Source organism: Amblyraja radiata, chromosome 3, assembly GCF_010909765.2.
Source record: "Amblyraja radiata isolate CabotCenter1 chromosome 3, sAmbRad1.1.pri, whole genome shotgun sequence".
Taxonomy (NCBI): Eukaryota; Metazoa; Chordata; class Chondrichthyes; order Rajiformes; family Rajidae; genus Amblyraja; species Amblyraja radiata.
In genome coordinates, this window is record NC_045958.1 from 111112366 (window position 1) to 111129251 (window position 16886).

The following is a 16886-nucleotide window of genomic DNA, read 5'->3' on the forward strand; positions in this document are numbered from 1 at the left end:
AATCACACTGTTCACAACTGCAGGATTTGGTAAAATAATAGCAATATGAAGATTCCAGTTGCTCAACTCTTGGAATGTTCCTTAATGTTTTTTTTGTGTCTACGGAATTGTTTTTCAACAATAAAATGGGTCTGGTCTTCCCAATAGCCAGAGAGCGGAATGAGATCTGTCAGTAATGGTGGGGTTATCTAAATGAAGTATTTAACAAATAAAATTTGTTTTGAGCAAGAAACACGCACTTTCACACCCGTTAAAAACCGCGAAAACGGCCCATTTTTGAGCTGTAAATTACTGTGCCAGTCGGGGTGACCGTGAGGCACAGCTACCTAACTTTACAGTCCAGAAGAAAGATAAAAACTGAGGTAAATTCAAGAGGGAGCTGAAGGTGCAAAAACAGCGGAAGTGGTTAGCGGACATTTGCCGTGGAGATATAAAGATCGAAAATATCGGGAATTATTGCGTTTGCTCGCTGCATTTCATCAAAAGTAAGGCATTATTGACGTTTTATCTTTATTCATTTGTTATATGAAAAGTTTTAAAAGTTAAAAATCCGTCAGTAAAATTGCAAAATCGCCCATGGTTCTCAGGTGGGTTTTAACATGCAAAATGAAAACGCTTCTGAAGCTCCATTTACCATTTAAATAATCGTAAACTATCAATGCGTTTTGAAATAAATTTTACTGAGATGCAAGCTAAGGAATGGGATAATTGTCAGCTGTTAATTGGACAAAATCAGGACACTTTATTATTTGCCAAAATATATTTCTCAATGTTTCTTGTTTAAAGCCTGCACAGTCACCCAAACTACTTATTTATTTATCATCTAATAACAGACAAGTCTGCAGCATGGAATGATGTCAACAATCCTGATTGGGCACCCACTGTGAGCATTGAGAAATATATTTTGGTAAACAATGAAATGTCCTGATTTTGTCCAATTAACAGCTGACAATTATCCCATTCCTTAGCTTGCATCTGAGTAAAATTTATTTCAAAACGCATTGATAGTTTACGATTATTTAAATGGTAAATGAAGCTTCAGAAGCGTTTTCATTTTGCATGTTAAAACCCACCTGAGAACCATGGGCGATTTTGCAATTTTACGGACGGATTTTTAACTTTTAAAACTTTTCATATAACAAATGAATAAAGATAACACGTCAATAATGCCACTTTTGATGAAATGCAGCGAGCAAACGCGATAATTCCCGATATTTTCGATCTTTATATCTCCACGGCAAATGTCCGCTAAGCACTTCCGCTGTTTTGACACCTTCAGCTCCCTCTTGAATTTAGCTTAGTTTCTATCTTTTTTTTGGACTGTAAATTTAGGTAGCTGTGCCTCACGGTCACCCCGACTGGTAGTTAATTGCAGCTCAAAAACGGGCCGTTTTCGATGTTTTTAACGGGTGTGAAAGTGCGTGTTTTCCCATCCACTAACATGTACCGGAAGTGACGCTTGTACTCCAGTTAAAATTTTGCGGTCACGTGGGTGAGGATCTACGCTCCAGTGACCTTTCGTGAAATCACCCTATACTGGAATCCTATACAACTGATTAGATTGTGTAGGAAAGAACATACATACACACACACACATATATATATATATATCTGAATGTCATATAACACACACACACACATATATATATATATTATATAATTATATATAATGATAATTGGATAGGTATATGGACGGGAAAGGAATGGAGGGTTATGGTCTGAGTGCAGGTAGATGGGACAAGGTGAGAATACGTGTTCGGCACGGACTAGAAGGGCCGAGATGGCCTGTTTCCGTGCTGTAATTGTTATATGGTTATAAACTTTATTTCGGACTCAAGGCCCAGACAAGGGACAACATTACATAAAAATATATTGTAAACCTCCCCGCAACTTTACCCTCTGGTGTCCCAGCCGTGCTGATCCGGGCCAGGCTCCCCACACGCTGTGGAAGGAACATGGGCATCTTTTTGCTTTTTATCGTGAGGCAGAAAAGGCAGAAAGAAAATGAGGAGAAGATTTTTTTACCAAAGATGTTTCACCTGTATCTCCTCCAACCTCATCTACTGCATCCGCTGCTCTAGATGTCAGCTAATTTACATCGGTGAGACCAAGCGTAGGTTGGGCGACCGTTTCGCCGAACACCTCCGCTCAGTCCGCCTTAACCTACCTGACCTCCCGGTGGTTCAGCACTTCAACTCCCCCTCCCATTCCCAATCCGACCTCTCTGTCCTGGGTCTCCTCCATTGCCAGAGTGAGCAACAGCGGAAATTGGAGGAACAGCACCTCATATTCCGTCTGGGGTCCTTGCGCCCTTATGGCATCAACATTGAATTCCCCCAATTTGGCTAGTCTGTGCTGTCCCCTCCCCTTCCTTCACCCTCTAGCTGTCTCCTCCCACCCTCCCATCCGCCCGCCCTCGGGCTCCTCCTCCTCCCTTTTTCCTTCTTTCTCCCCCCCACCCCCCATCAGTCTGAAGAAGGGTTTCGGCCCGAAACGTCGCCTATTTCCTTCGCTCCATAGATGCTGCTGCACCCGCTGAGTTCCTCCAGCAATTTTGTGTACCTCCGTAACCGGCCTCTTGTCTCCTCACTGATGTCTTTGCTCCGCTGTGGGATCTTTGCTGTTGTCTAGGCGACCAGTCTAGTGATGAGGAGAAGGGGGCGGAAGTTGACGTGGTGAGAGAGCGGAGGGGGCGGAAGTTGACGCGATGAAGGGGGCGGAAGTTGACGTGGTGAGAGAGCGGGGCGGGCGGAAGTGGCGGTGGTGCGGGGCAGGAGACGCCGTTCCCCGGGCGATGATGGCGGTGGATGTCAGGGCCCGGGCCCGGCGCTACGAGAAGCTGGATTTTTTGGGAGAGGGGCAGGTGAGGCTCTCCTCCGCTCATGTCTCCGTTTAAACCTCTCTCAGCAGCCCCCAGTCCAAACGCTGGTGGAGAAGGCCGAGGAATTGCTCGGTTTAAAGCTGGGGCTTTATTCAGTTCCCTAGAGAACAATGATGTGGGGTTTAAATCGAAGGTAGACACAAAATGCTGGAGTAACGCTTCTGCTTTGACGAGTACCTGCAATTCAATTCAATTAAATCCTTGGAAACTCTACACATAGTTCAATATATCACCGTCCATATCTCTAGTCACCCTCTCCCCTGACTCTCGTCACCAATTCCTTCTCTCCAGATGCTGCCTGTCCCGCTGAGTTACTCCAGCATCGTGTGTCTGTCCCAAGAGATCAATGTGGGTCTGAAGAAGGGTCTCGACCCGAAACGTCACCTATTTCCTTCGCTCCATAGATGCTGCCTCACCCGCTAAGTTTATCCAGCACTTTTGTCTACCTTGGGTTTAGTTCATTTCTGCTTTGACGAGCATCTGCAATTCAATTCAATCCCTGGATTGAAAACTGTACAAATAGTTGCACAGGCATTTGGTAGACAGGAGGAACTGTAGATACTGAAATCATGAACCAAATACAAAGTGCTGGAGGGGAGGTGGATGCACTGTCTTTTATCCAGGGCCAAAGGGAGATTGCGGGCAGACGAAGACTATTCCTTGGAGAGCAGGAGGGTGAGTGGTGATCTTAAGGAGGTTTACAAGACCATGTAGGGTAGATCCGCACATCCTTGTACGCAGGTGTACGGGGAATCAAGAAGCAGTGTACTTTTTCATTCAAGAACGTGGTGGGTATATGGAGTAAGCTGCCAGAGAGAGGGGGTAGTTGTGGCAACTGAAGCGATCACTTTATCTATGCATCTATGAAGTTGTACACCTCAATGAGGTCACTCCTCTGCTTCCAATGCACTAAGGAAAAATATCCTAGCCTATCCTAAGTAGACAAAAAATGCTGGAGAAACTCAGCGGGTGAGGCAGCATTTATGGAGAAAAGGCGTTGCGACATTTTGGGTCGAGACCCTTCTTCAGCCTATCCTACCTCTCCCTGCAAGCCCAGGTAACATCCTGGTAAAGTTAGGCACAAAATGCTGGAGTAACTCCAGAGTTGCTGTCTGACCCACTGAGTTACTCCATCTTTTTGTGTCTACCTTTGGTGTAAACCAGCATCTGCAGTTCCTTTCTACACATGTGGTCTCACCAATGTCATGTTTGGTTGTATCATGTTGTGATGGATACCCTTCCCAGTGAAGGAAAGTGTCATTGCGATTGCAATCATACTTCAAAAAACAGCACTGTATCGCTGCTGGCCATCAAGTGTGACTTTCTTCCATTCTCCAGCACTTGGCTCATAGCTATCAAAGCCACCGGCGTTTGATGTATTCTTCTAAATACTTACATTTCATGAGTTTCTGTCTCCAACTCAAACACCCACCAATCACTTGTCCTCCACATTCCAAACACAGTGAACAATAAAAAAAAAACTTTAAATCCCCTCTAAGTCTCCTATCTGTTACCTTGAACCCGAATGCTTCTTGAACACAAGAAAATAGGAGCTTGAACAGGTCACTGGTCCTTCAAGGGTACTATCCAATTCACCTCTACCGCATTGAGCATATTGGTCTATGGAACTGATGCTCTATAATGCTGAGAACTATATTCTGCACTGTAACTTCCTCTTTGCTCTATCTATTGCATTTGAGTTTGACTTGCTGGTATATCTGATCTGTTTTGATAGCATGCAAAACAAAACTTTTCACTGTACCTTGGTACACGTGTCAGTTATAAACATAACCCTAAAGCTGCCCAGCCATTTACTATGATGATGGCGGATCAATGCTGGCCTCGACCACTTTCTTCATCAGTTCCCCTTCACCCGTAATCCCGTGATCTATCAATTAATCATCGCCATCTTAAATATATCCGATGATCTTGTCTCTGCCGCCCTCGGGGGACAGAGCGTTCCAGAGATTCACTATTCTCTGAGATGAAAGTCCTCCACACCTCCACCAGTGATAAATGACTGGCCCCTGATTTGGAGTATAATTTCAATGGTTTCTTTATGGCCACGTATAACGGGTACATTTTTGCATACAGCTCAGCAAGATTATCCCTGTACATGAGCACAATCCCTCCCCCGGTCAGTACAGAATGCACAGAGCAGCCCACTGAGTCCATTTGCAAGAGACGCCATTTTGGTGCTATTTTACAGTCCCAGCTGCAGCTGCCCACAAAGGCCCGTTGCAGCCGTCGCCTCCATTACAGTTGTTATACAAATCAATGTCACCTCTCCACGCCTGGCCCCCTTCAGCCCTCGTTCCCCGGGGTGGGGGGGGGCTCTGCGCGGCATCTCCGCTCCCTACTCCAATTCCCCATCCTCAGGGTGAGCAGCTATATCCTCTTGTCCTTGACTCTCCAGCTGGTGAAAACATCTCAACTTCTACCCCAGTTGAGCCCCTTTTCGGTCCTTATTTATGTGAATAAGGTCATCCCTCATTATTTAAAACTCCCGAGAAGTACAGACCTAAAAGCCTAGATAGGACATCCCAGGATTTAGCCTGGTAAATCTCCTTTAGACTGCCTCCAATGTTACTATATCATCATCATCATCATCATCGTTGACAACATCAATGGGCACGGTGCCTTACAATGCTATGTACGACAGTGATCGCAACTTCTACTGAAGTGTGGATGGCCGTTGGCTCGCTAGGTTGGGGCTCATCTGCCCTTTGACAGGTCTTGTTTTTGGTCCTACTGGGGGTCCACAGCCCCCTCCTCACCTGGCAAACCAGGTGGGGGAGACGTTTTAGTCACCGACTATCCGACCATGGAGCAGTAGGCACGGGATTACATGGTACCCATGGAGGGGGGGAACTCTCCCCGACATGACTATATCCTTTGTGTTTAAGAAGGAACTGCAGATGCTGGAAAATCGAAGGTACACAAAAATGCTGGAGGAACTCAGTGGGTGCAGCAGCACCTATGGAAATAGGTAACGTTTCGGGCCGAAACCCTTCTTCAGACTTCCGCCTATTTCCTTCGCTCTTTAGGTGTGACTATATCCTTTATTGGATAAGGGGATCGAAGCACGTGGGTCTAGTGTAGATGCGGTGTCTTGGTCGGCATAGACAAGTTGGGCAGAAGGGCCTGTGTCCGTGCTGTGTGACTATGTGCAATGAGCCAAACATGGGACGGTGACAGCTTGTGGTGGTGTGTGGAAGGAAGGCAGGCACCAGCAGAGCAGGCTATTGGGAGTGGCTGTGTGTTGAGGCGCACGTGTTTTGTTGAGGGTGAGTGCTGAGTTTCGGGAAGGAGGTTGGAAGGAGGCTTCCGTCAAGTTCTTTCCTGTAACTCTTCCTTGGTTGCTGTGCAGGTAGTTAGGGAAGGAAGGAACTGCAGATGCTGGTTTAAACCAAAGATAGACACACAATGCTGGAGTAACTCAGTGGGACAGGCAGCACCACCGGAGAGAAGGAATGGGTGACCTTTCAGGTCAAGACCCTTCTTCAGTCTGGAGAAGTATCTTGACCCGAAACGTCATCCATTCCTTATCTCCAGAGATGCTGCCTGACCCACTGAGTTACTCCAGCATTTTGTGGCTATCTTCTGGAAGTTAGGGTACCTGTACACTACTGCTGGATGTGGGAAGTCGGGGAACTCTCCTATATCCATGAGGATAACCCCCTTGGTCTGCCCATCTTACCCGACTCATCAATACCATTGTGCATCCAGACTACATACCTCAACAACAACGTCCAGTGGAAATAATGATTGAGTTTAGTTTATTATCAGGCACAGTGAAAAGCTTTTGATGCGTGCTGACCAGTCAGCGGAAAGACAATACACGATTATAATCGAGCCATTTACAGTGTACAGATACATGATGAAGGGAATTACATGAATGAGGTTTAGTGCAAGTTAAAGCTAGTAAAGTCCAATCAAAGATAGTCCGTGCATCTCCAATGAGGTAGATAGTTCAGCACTGCTCTTCGGTTGTGGTAGGATGGTTCAGTTGCCTGATAACAGCTGGGAAGAAACTGTCACTGAATCTGGAGGTGTGCGTTTTCACACTTCTATACCTTTTGCCCGATGGGAGAGGGGAGAAGAGGGAACGTGACTCGTCCTTGATTATGCTGTTGGCCTTGCCGAGGCAGCGTGAAGTGTAAATTGAGTAATTTTTGAGGTTGGTTTGTGTATTACGAAGATTCGGCATGTCGAAGAGGATTCTCCTAAACTTCTACAGGTGCACGGTAGAGAGCATTCTGACTGGTTGCATCGTGGCCTGGTTCGGCAACTTGAAAGTCCAGGAGCGAAAAAGACTACAAAAGGTTGTGACCACTACCCAGTCCATCACCGGCTTTGACCTCCCCGCCGTCGAAGGGATCTATCGAGGTCGCCTCCTCAAAAAGGCTGCCAAAATCATCAAGGACCCACAACATCCTGTCCACACACTTATCTCACCACTGCCATCAGGAAAAAGGTACAGGAGCCTGAAGACTGTAACGTCCAGGTTCAGGAACAGCTACTTCCCCACAGCCATCAGGCTATTAAACACAACAACGAATAAGCTCAGAGCTCTGAACTGCAAAAGACTATATTATTATTTGTTATTTGCACTATATTTGTAATTTATTGAACTTTTTCTTTTTTTTCCCGTTATATACAATGTTTACGTATTCATATATTCTGTTGTGCTGCAACAAGTAAGAATTTCATTGTCCCATCCGGGACATATGACAATAAAAAACTCTTGACTCTTGATAGAATCTGTAGTGAGATATTGTCATTTTTCTTGATTAGTCTTGATTAGTACGGGTGTCAGAGGTTATGGTGAGAAGGCAGGAGAATGGGGTTAGGGTAGAGAGATAGGTCAGCCATGATTGAATGGCAGAGTAGGCTTGATGGGCCAAATGGCCTTATCCTACTATCATTTATGATCATGAATATTATTTTTATGGCATAAAAGCAACCTATTATCCACCATTGTGCAACCTCAGCAATTTACTTGACTGCTAATTGACACGAAACATCGCCAATTCCTTCTCTCCATATATGCTGCCTCACCCGCTGAGTTACTCCAGCATTTTGTGTCTACTTCATGAGAGGTATCGATCAAGTTCAAGTTTCAAGTTCAAGTTTATTGTCATGTGTCCCTGTATAGGACAATGAAATTCTTGCTTTGCTTCAGCACACAGAACATAATAGGCATTGACTACAAAACACATGAATACTGATAAAGTGCAAATAACAAATAATGGGTTGTTAATGTTCAGAGTTTTGTCCGAGCCAGGTTTAATAGCCTGATGGCTGTGGGGAAGTAGCTATTCCTGAACCTGGTCGTTGCAGTCATCAGGCTCCTGTACCTTCTACCTGAAGGTAGCAGGGAGGATGAGTGTGTGGCCAGGATGGTGTGGGTCTTTGATGATACTGCCAGCCTTTTTGAGGCAGCGACTTCGATAAATCCCCTCGATGGAAGGAAGGTCAGAGCCGATGGTACACAAAATTGCTGGAGAAACTCAGCGGGTGCAGCAGCATCTATGGAGCGAAGGAAATAGGCGACGTTTCGGGTCGAAACCCTTCTTCAGACTGATGGGGGTGGGGGGGAGAAGGAAGGAAAAGGAGGAGGAGGAGGAGCCCGAGGGCGGCGGATGGGAGGGTGGGAGGAGACAGCTAGAGAGTTAAGGAAGGGGAGGAGACAGCAAGGGCTAGCAAAATTGGGAGAATTCAATGTTAATACCATCCGGACGCAAGGTCCCAAGACGGAATATGAGGTGCTGTTCCTCCAATTTCCGCTGTTGCTCACTCTGGCAATGGAGGAGACCCAGGACAGAGAGGTCGGATTGGGAATGGGAGGGGGAGTTGAAGTGCTGAGCCACCGGGAGTTCAGGTAGGTTATTGCGGACTGAGCGGAGGTGTTCGGCGAAACGATCGCCCAACCTACGCTAGTCTCCCCGATGTAAATCAGCTGACATCTAGAGCAGCGGATGCAGTAGATGAGGTTGGAGGAGATACAGGTGAACCTTTGTCGCACCTGGAACGACTGCTTGGGTCCTTGAATGGAGTCGAGGGGGGAGGTGAAGGGACAGGTGTTGCAGAGCCGATGATGGACTGGGCAGTGTTTATTACTTTTTGTAGTCTCTTCCTCTCCAGGGCGCTCAAGTTGCCGAACCAAGCCACAATGCAACCGGTCAGCATGCTCTCTACTGTGCATCTGTAGAAGTTAGAGAGAGTCCTCCTTGACAAACCGACTCTCCGTAATCTTCTCAGGAAGTAGAGGCGCTGATGTGCTTTCTTGATAATTACATCAGTGTTCTCGAACCAGGAAAGATCTTCAGAGATGTGCACGCCCAGGAATTTGAAGCTCTTGACCCTTTCAAACATTGACCCGTTGATATAAACGGGACTGTGGGTCCCCATCCTACTCCTTCCAAAGTCCACAATCAGTTCCTTGGTTTTGCTGGTGTTGAGGGCCAGGTCAGGTAAATGTACAGTTTCTTGCCCAGAGTAAGGGAATTGAGAACCAGAGGACATAGGTTCAAGGTGAGGGGGGGGGGGGGGGGGGGGGTTTAATTGGAACCTGAGGAACAACATTTTTACACAAAGGGTGGTGGGCTTTACCATACACAATGGAACGAGCTGCCAGTTGTAGGTACTATTGCAACATTTACAAAACATTTAGACAGGTACATGGATAGGATGTTTCGAGGTACAAGAGCCAAATGCAGGCTGGTGGGACTAGTGTAGATGAGGCATATTGGTCGGCCTGGGCAAGTTGGGCTGAAGGGCTGTTTCCACGCTGTTTCATCCTATAAAAATCTCTCAATCTTCTCCCACCTTTTCATCTGTTCAATGCTAAACTGTATTTCATTCACTTCACAGCTTTTGGTGTTTAACCCGTTCAGATCTGGAAATCTAGATTACCGGTAGAATTTAATTTATTTGAAAAATATTGCGATATTTCCACTTTGGTTCGGATCTCATTGCTGTAACACATTTTCAAGAGTGTTTTATTGTCATATGTCCCGGATGGGACAATGAAATTCTTACTTGCTGCAGCACAACAGAATATGTGAACGTGTAAACATAGTGCATAACGGGAGAAGAGAAAAGAAAAGTTCAATAAATAAAAAATATAGCGCAATAATAATATAGTTCAGAGCTCAGAGCTTATTCGTTGTTGTGTATCATGCAGTTATCTCAGAAAAGTCTGTTGTGCTTGCCTCCATTTTGTTTGTCCCTTGTACATTGTGTGTATTTTTAAACTCAGTTGTGGAATACTAGGGGTGTTTGGTTGGTAAAGTGGCAAGGACTGTCGATTTGCTGTTAAAACAAAATCACCTTGTTTTCATCATAGCAAGGATTCAAGTACACGGTTTCAAAGCTCCTTTGTATTCATGGGGATTTTTAACGATTCTTTACTCGTCAAAAAAAGCTGACTGATGTTTATGGAGGTAATTTGTGCCGTAGCCAATTAACGGCCAAAACTGCACGTGTTTGGAGTGTGGAGGTAATTTAGGGGCGGCACAGTGACACAGCGGTAGAGTTGCTGCCTTACAGCGCCAGAGACACGGGTTCGATCCTGACCATAGGTGCTGTCTGTACGGAGTTTGTACGTTCTCCCATGACCGTGTGGGTTTTCCCCGCATGCTCCTGATTCCTCCCACACTCCAAAGACGTACAGTTTTGGCAGTTAATTGGCTATGGCACAGATTATAAATTTTCCCCAGTATGTAGGATAATGCCAGTGTACGGGGATTGGTGTTAGTCAGTCGGTGGGCCGAAGGGCCTGTTCCCGCCCTGTATATCTGAACTAAATTGAGATTAGAGAGATGGTAAAATGCACATTGTAGTTCAGAAGTGTTTGAAGAAGGGTTTCGGCCCGAAACGTTGCCTTTTTCCTTCGCTCCATAGATGCTGCTACACCCGCTGAGTTTCTCCAGCTTTTTTGTGTACCTTCGATTTTCCAGCATCTGCAGTTCCTTCTTAAACACGTCTTATATAATTGTTTTGTTTTAGAAGAACTGAATTTTTCCCCTCCACCTAATTAATACTTTTTTTGTATCCAAATTATAGTTTGCCACTGTATATAAGGCAAAAGACAAGAACACTGACAACATTGTTGCAATTAAGAAGGTAAGCATGATATTGTTTTTAAAGATAATTGGGTAACAAGCAGAAATTATTCTTTCAAATGAGTGGGAAACTGGCAATTAAGAAACATGTCAACAATGAACGTGCAGGGGGTGTATAAGGAATGGTCATGGTGGCAGGCAAGCTTGACGTTACACCCAGCTTTCTGAAAGCTTCAAGATAAAGGACATTAGCAAAGAGTGAATCTCTCAGTTCACCCAAGGTTTCTGGATAGACTCCCATTGTCTTTCTATAATCTCTCGTTTCCCTTTCCCCTGACTCGGTCTGAAGATCTTGACACAAAACGTCACCTATTCCGTCTCTCCAGAAATGCTACCTGACGCGCTGAGTTTCTCCAGCGAGAGAGAGGGGAAAAAAGCGTCCTTTCACAAGTCACGCCGCAGCATGTAAAATATTCCGCTCCCTCAGAAACTGGAGCGCAAAAATTGGTTGGGGGGGGGGGGGTGGATCTCATTCTTTAGCTGTCCTTTTGTGTCCTCTCAGGAAAGCTTTCTCCTTCACAAACTTAAAAAAAACCCGATGTTGAGGGGAGGGGATGTCTGAAGAAGGGTTTCGGCCCGAAACGTTGCCTATTTCCTTCGCTCCATAGATGCTGCTGCACCCACTGAGTTTCTCCAGCACTTTTGTCTACCTCCAAAAAAAACCCCGAATCAGCTTGCAATCAGCCTCTCCGTTGGAAAGGCCTGTGAATTAGGAATGGTGGTTTGGGTACTTCTCCCTCCACCTCCTCTGTCAATTCCTGATCCTTACCTTGTGCCCAGGGATGATGTCATTCCTATTCACCATCCCAGGCAGAGGGACTGGTATCTCGAGGATGCAGATTTGAGTTAATTGGCAGAGGAGGGGATGTGGGATTTCTTTTATGCAACAGTTTAACATGCTCTACAATGCACACGGGCTGAAGCAGGTTCGTTGGAAGCAGGTTCGCTCATGACTTTCAAAATTAAATTGGAGAAATATTTGAAGGTGGGGAGAATTGAAAGGGTCACGGGATTAAATAAAAAGCTTTAGACTATAGATAGACACAAAAATCTATAGTAACTCAGCGAGTCAGACAGCATTTCGGGATAAAAGGAATCGATTGACTTTTCGGGGCGAGTCCCTTCTTCAGAGTCGAAACGTCACCTATTCCTTCTCTGCAGAGATGCTGCCTGACCCACTGAGTTACTCCAACATTTTGTGTCTATCTTCTGCCAAAATTCACTGTTCTTGGTATATTCGCTTCGATGATACCTTATTGTCTCATGCACGGGGTGGGAGATTCAACTTTCACGTGGTCCGCCCTGTTTCGACGAATGCAATCAACCCGCCGTGCACAATGAAAAAAGATCAAATAGAATAAGTTGTCTGACAACTTTAGGCTGTGCACGCCGTGCACAAGAAGAAGAAGCCTCATGTACCGAGGCACGGTGAAATGCTTAGTTCTGCCTAGGTGAGGCCTCTACACACACAGCCGGCCTCACCTAGGCAGTTCACGAGTGTTGCCACGTTTTGCCGCTGACAAAGTTACAAAAGTGCACCAAACATTGCTGCCATCTCTGGCCCTGCTCGCAGTCCGATGGGCCACCCTGCTCTCGGCCGACGCCCAAGGGTCCCTCCTCACTCTCGCGGCGTGGGTCATGTCGACGTCCGTGGTGGGCGAGCAAGTCGTTAATCGAGAATTCAAACAGGAATTCCAGAGTCTCTCTGGGGCTACACTTCCAATTGTAGAAAAAGAATGGAGACAAGTGGCAAATCGGATTCAGCAATGTGCCAAAAGTGTAAAAAATATCCCGAAGAAAGGGGCGGCACGGTGGCACAGTAGCTGCCTTGCAGCGCGGGAGACCCGGGTTCGATCCTCACTACGGGTGCTGTCTGAACGGAGTTTGTACTTTCTCCATGTGACCTGCGTGGGTTTTTTTCCGAGATCTTCGGTTTCCTCCCACACTCCAAAGGCGGACAGGTTTGTAGGTTAATTAGCTTGGTAAATGTAAAAAATTGTCCCTAGTGCGAGTAGGATAATGTCAATAGACAATAGGTGCAGGAGTAGGCCATTCGGCCCTTCGAGCCAGCCCCGCCATTCAATGTGATCATGGCTGATCATCTCCAATCAGTACCCCGTTCCTGCCTTCTCCCCATATCCACTGACTCTGCTATCTTTAAGAGCCCTCTCTAGTTCTCTGTTGAATGTATCCAGATAACCAACCTCCACCGCCCTGTGAGGCAGAGAATTCGACAGACTCACAACTCTCTGTGTGAAAAAGTGTTTCCTCATCTCCGTTCTAAATGGCTTACCCCTTATTCTTAAACTGTGGTCGGCTTGGACTCTGTGGGCCGAAGGGCCTGTTTCCTCGCTATATCTCTAAACTAAACTAGATCACCCCACCATCAACTTTCCTTACAATTATCTATGCATATATCTCATGATGGATTTGCAGACTTTCCATTTGAAGATTGGTTACTTCCTGAATGCTGCTTGGAGTTTATTCTGGAACTAATGGTTCTGATTGCTGTAACTTTTGAAAAACCACAAAAACCAAGACTTCAGGGAACACAATTTATACAGCAGGCTTCATTTGAAATAGAAACGTACTAATTTGTTGGTAAAATTATGATTTGCAACCAAAATATTTACTCTACATATTGGACATGATATAATACTGCATCATTTTCTAATCTTGTTTTTGCCTTTCAGATTAAAGTTGGTCACAGATCAGAAGCTAAAGATGGTGAGTGGCACATTAGGAGCTGAGGCTGTGATCTTTTTACATAGACATAGAAACATAGAAAATAGGTGCAGGCCCTTCAACCCAGCACCGCAATTCATTGTGATCATGGCTGATCGTCCCCAATCAATAATCCGTGCCTGCTTTCTCCCCATATCCCTTGATTCCACATTGAATGACGAGCCAGGCTCGAGGAGCTAGGGGGCCTGGTCTTGTTCTTATTTTCTTCTGTTTTTGTATTCTAATTGATTCAGGCAGAGATAGATAGATTCTTGATTAGTATTGATGTTAGGGGTTATGGGGAGAAGGCAGGAGAATGGGGTTAAGAGGGAGAGATGATCAGCCATGATTGAATGGCCGAATAGCCTAATTCTGCTCCTATCACTTATGACCTATGGACATGAATCATTCCATTTGGTTTTGGAGAGATAGTTTAGTTTAGTTTAGAGATACAGCGTGGAAACAGGCCCTTTGGCCCACTGAGTCCGTGTCAACCAGCGATCCCCGCACACTAACACTATCCAACACACACTAGGCACAATTTACAATTTTACCATGCTAATTAACCTACAAACTGGAGCTCCCCGGAAAAACCCATACAGGTCATGGGGAGAACGTACAAACAAGCACCCATTGTCAAGATCGAACCCAGGTCTCTGGCGCTGTAAGGAAGATACTCTACCGCGTGCCGCCTTGAAATTTATTTTATGGAAATTTAAAAAAAACTCCAGATGTTGGATATCAGAAATAAAAACAGAATGCTGAAACACTCAACTAACTGGTCATACCGCATCGGTAAAAAGAGAAAGAGTTAATGTTTCAGGTTGAAGATCCTTTGTCAGAGCCCTTCATTCTCATCTACTTTGTAGATCTCTATACTTTTGGGTGCACCATTGATCTGAAACGGTTAAATGCTTTTAAATATATAAAAGATACTTGGTGGAATACTTGCCTGTAGGTTGTAGCTTATATCGCGTCTCAAGCAGGCTTTCTCTAGTGGAAAAGTAAGGGAGAGAGCCAGGCTTGTCAGGTTGATGTATATTGAGACAATGACTGATGCCTTCGAAATGTCTTGTCCTGGAAGTACCAACTGATAAGATGCCTTTGAAATGTGTCTACTAATTGATAAGAGACAAGCTCAGACTCGTCCTGTAGTGATGTATATTGGCTGCATCTTGTGACCATGACTAACGTGGTGGCACGGGGAAGTCAAGTGTCTGTTGCTCACTTGACTGGTGTATCCAAAGATCCTATAGCGGAGCTGCTCCGCTATAGGATCTTTGGGTGTATCCTCATCACTTCTGCCGGCTGATGATCAGTAAAGCTTGAGTTGGTTTATCTAACGTTTTTGTGAATTGTCTGTTTTTTAAGTAGTGAACCGTATCACATCTATGGTGCCAACTGCTCTTCCAATTATACATAGAACAGCACAAGAACAGGCCCTTCGGCCCATAATGTCTGTGCCAAACATGATGCTAGGACCATCTCATCTACCTATGCATAATCCATATCCCTCCATTCCTTATATATCCATATGCCTATTGCCAATCTAAAAGCCTCTTCAATACCAGTATTGTATCTTCCTCAAACACCAACCATGGCAGCATCTTCCAGGCACTCACCACCTGTGCAGTCTTGACCCGAAACGTCGCCAATTCCTTTTCTCCATAGATGCTGGCTCACCCGCTGAGTTTTTCCAGCATTTTTTGTCTACCTTCGATTTTTCCAACATCTGCAGCTCTTTCTTAAACATTTTGTCCACTCACTCCACTGCAAAATCTCCTCGAGGTATGTCTATTTTGAAGAAGTTCTCCTCTCTCTGAAGACAGTTTAGCAACATCCCCTCTCACTGCCCCTCCCCCCGTGATTCCTCCTTCTTTCCGACTAGGACCACATCTTAACCCAGACCCGTGAGTGAAGAAGGGTGTCGACCCGAGACGTCGCCAATTCGTTCTCTCCATAGATGCTGCATCACCCGCTGATGAGGATCAGAATCACACTTTATTCGCCAAGTATGTTTTGCAACATACGAGGAATTTCTGGAGTCTGGAGACAAAGCTATTATCATTTCTTAAAATTTCAATGCCCCATTAAAAAAAAGTATGAGTTGAGTAATCAAAAGTGCACTGAGGTACATAGAGTGGAACAGCACAGGAACAGGCCCTTCGGCCCAAGATGTCCGTACTGAATTTGATGCCAAGTTAAACTGAGCTCCTCTGCCTACACGTGATTTATATCCATTTGTTCCCTGAATTATCCGTGTTTATTAAATTGCAAACAGCCACTACATTTATAACTGTTGTAAGTGTATTAATTTGCAGATGTTGTGTACTTTGGATATAGAATGAAATGATGTTGTAGTATTTGATACCTTTAAAATGGTTTGTTATTGTCACATGTGTGTAAAGTACTATTGACACCGAGTCATTAAACTTCACAATAAGTACTTTAATAAGAATACCCACAGAGACTATAGCAATAGGAACTGTAGGCTCAAAGTCTTAGGTAAAACTAAACAGTATGGTTGCTCGCATTCCACAAGATGACATAGTGGAAACCCGACATGGATTTTGGATCAGGTCAGCTACAGCAAAACCAGACATGGATCAAATCAGCAATAGTGATTGATCGACAACATGTGCCTAGGTACAGTGAAATTCATTTTAGTATGCAGTTCAGTACAAGTATCACTGCACTTAGATACCTCTTGCATAAGCATCACAGATACAGTACAAATGCTGAGACAGTAAATGTTAAATACTGTCTGTGATAGGTAATAGCTGGAATTGATCTGATTATGGATCCAAAGCTCAGTTTCATCTTGGAAGTCTCTTGCACACTTTCCAGGTGGCAGAAATTTGTTGTAACTTGTTGTTCAGAAAACCAAATTTCGAAAGCTGAAAGAGATTTTCAACGGGTTAAATTTACCCTATAAGGATGATTGTACGTTGTTAGATCATATGTATTTATTATCTAACAATTTTTTTTTTCTTAGGTATTAATAGAACAGCCCTGAGAGAAATCAAATTATTACAGGAACTCAGCCATCCAAATATTATAGGAGTAAGTATGCCTCCTATATGATTTTGTATGATTACAAAATTCTTAAGGGGTTGGACAGGCTAGATGCAGGACGATTACTCCCGATGTTG

At 44.9% G+C, this 16886-nt stretch overlaps 1 protein-coding gene across 1 annotated transcript in view; it reads left to right on the plus strand.

Annotated features, from left to right (window-relative positions):
* Positions 1-2752: 2752 nt before the first annotated feature.
* Positions 2753-16886, plus strand: part of cdk7 (cyclin dependent kinase 7) — a 30088-nt gene continuing 15954 nt past the window's right edge. The window contains exons 1-4 of the mRNA XM_033018582.1: positions 2753-2863; positions 10952-11011; positions 13704-13737; positions 16730-16797. Coding sequence (XP_032874473.1) covers positions 2795-2863; positions 10952-11011; positions 13704-13737; positions 16730-16797 — 231 coding nt within the window. The 5' untranslated portion in view covers positions 2753-2794. The remainder of the gene's footprint in view (positions 2864-10951; positions 11012-13703; positions 13738-16729; positions 16798-16886) is intronic.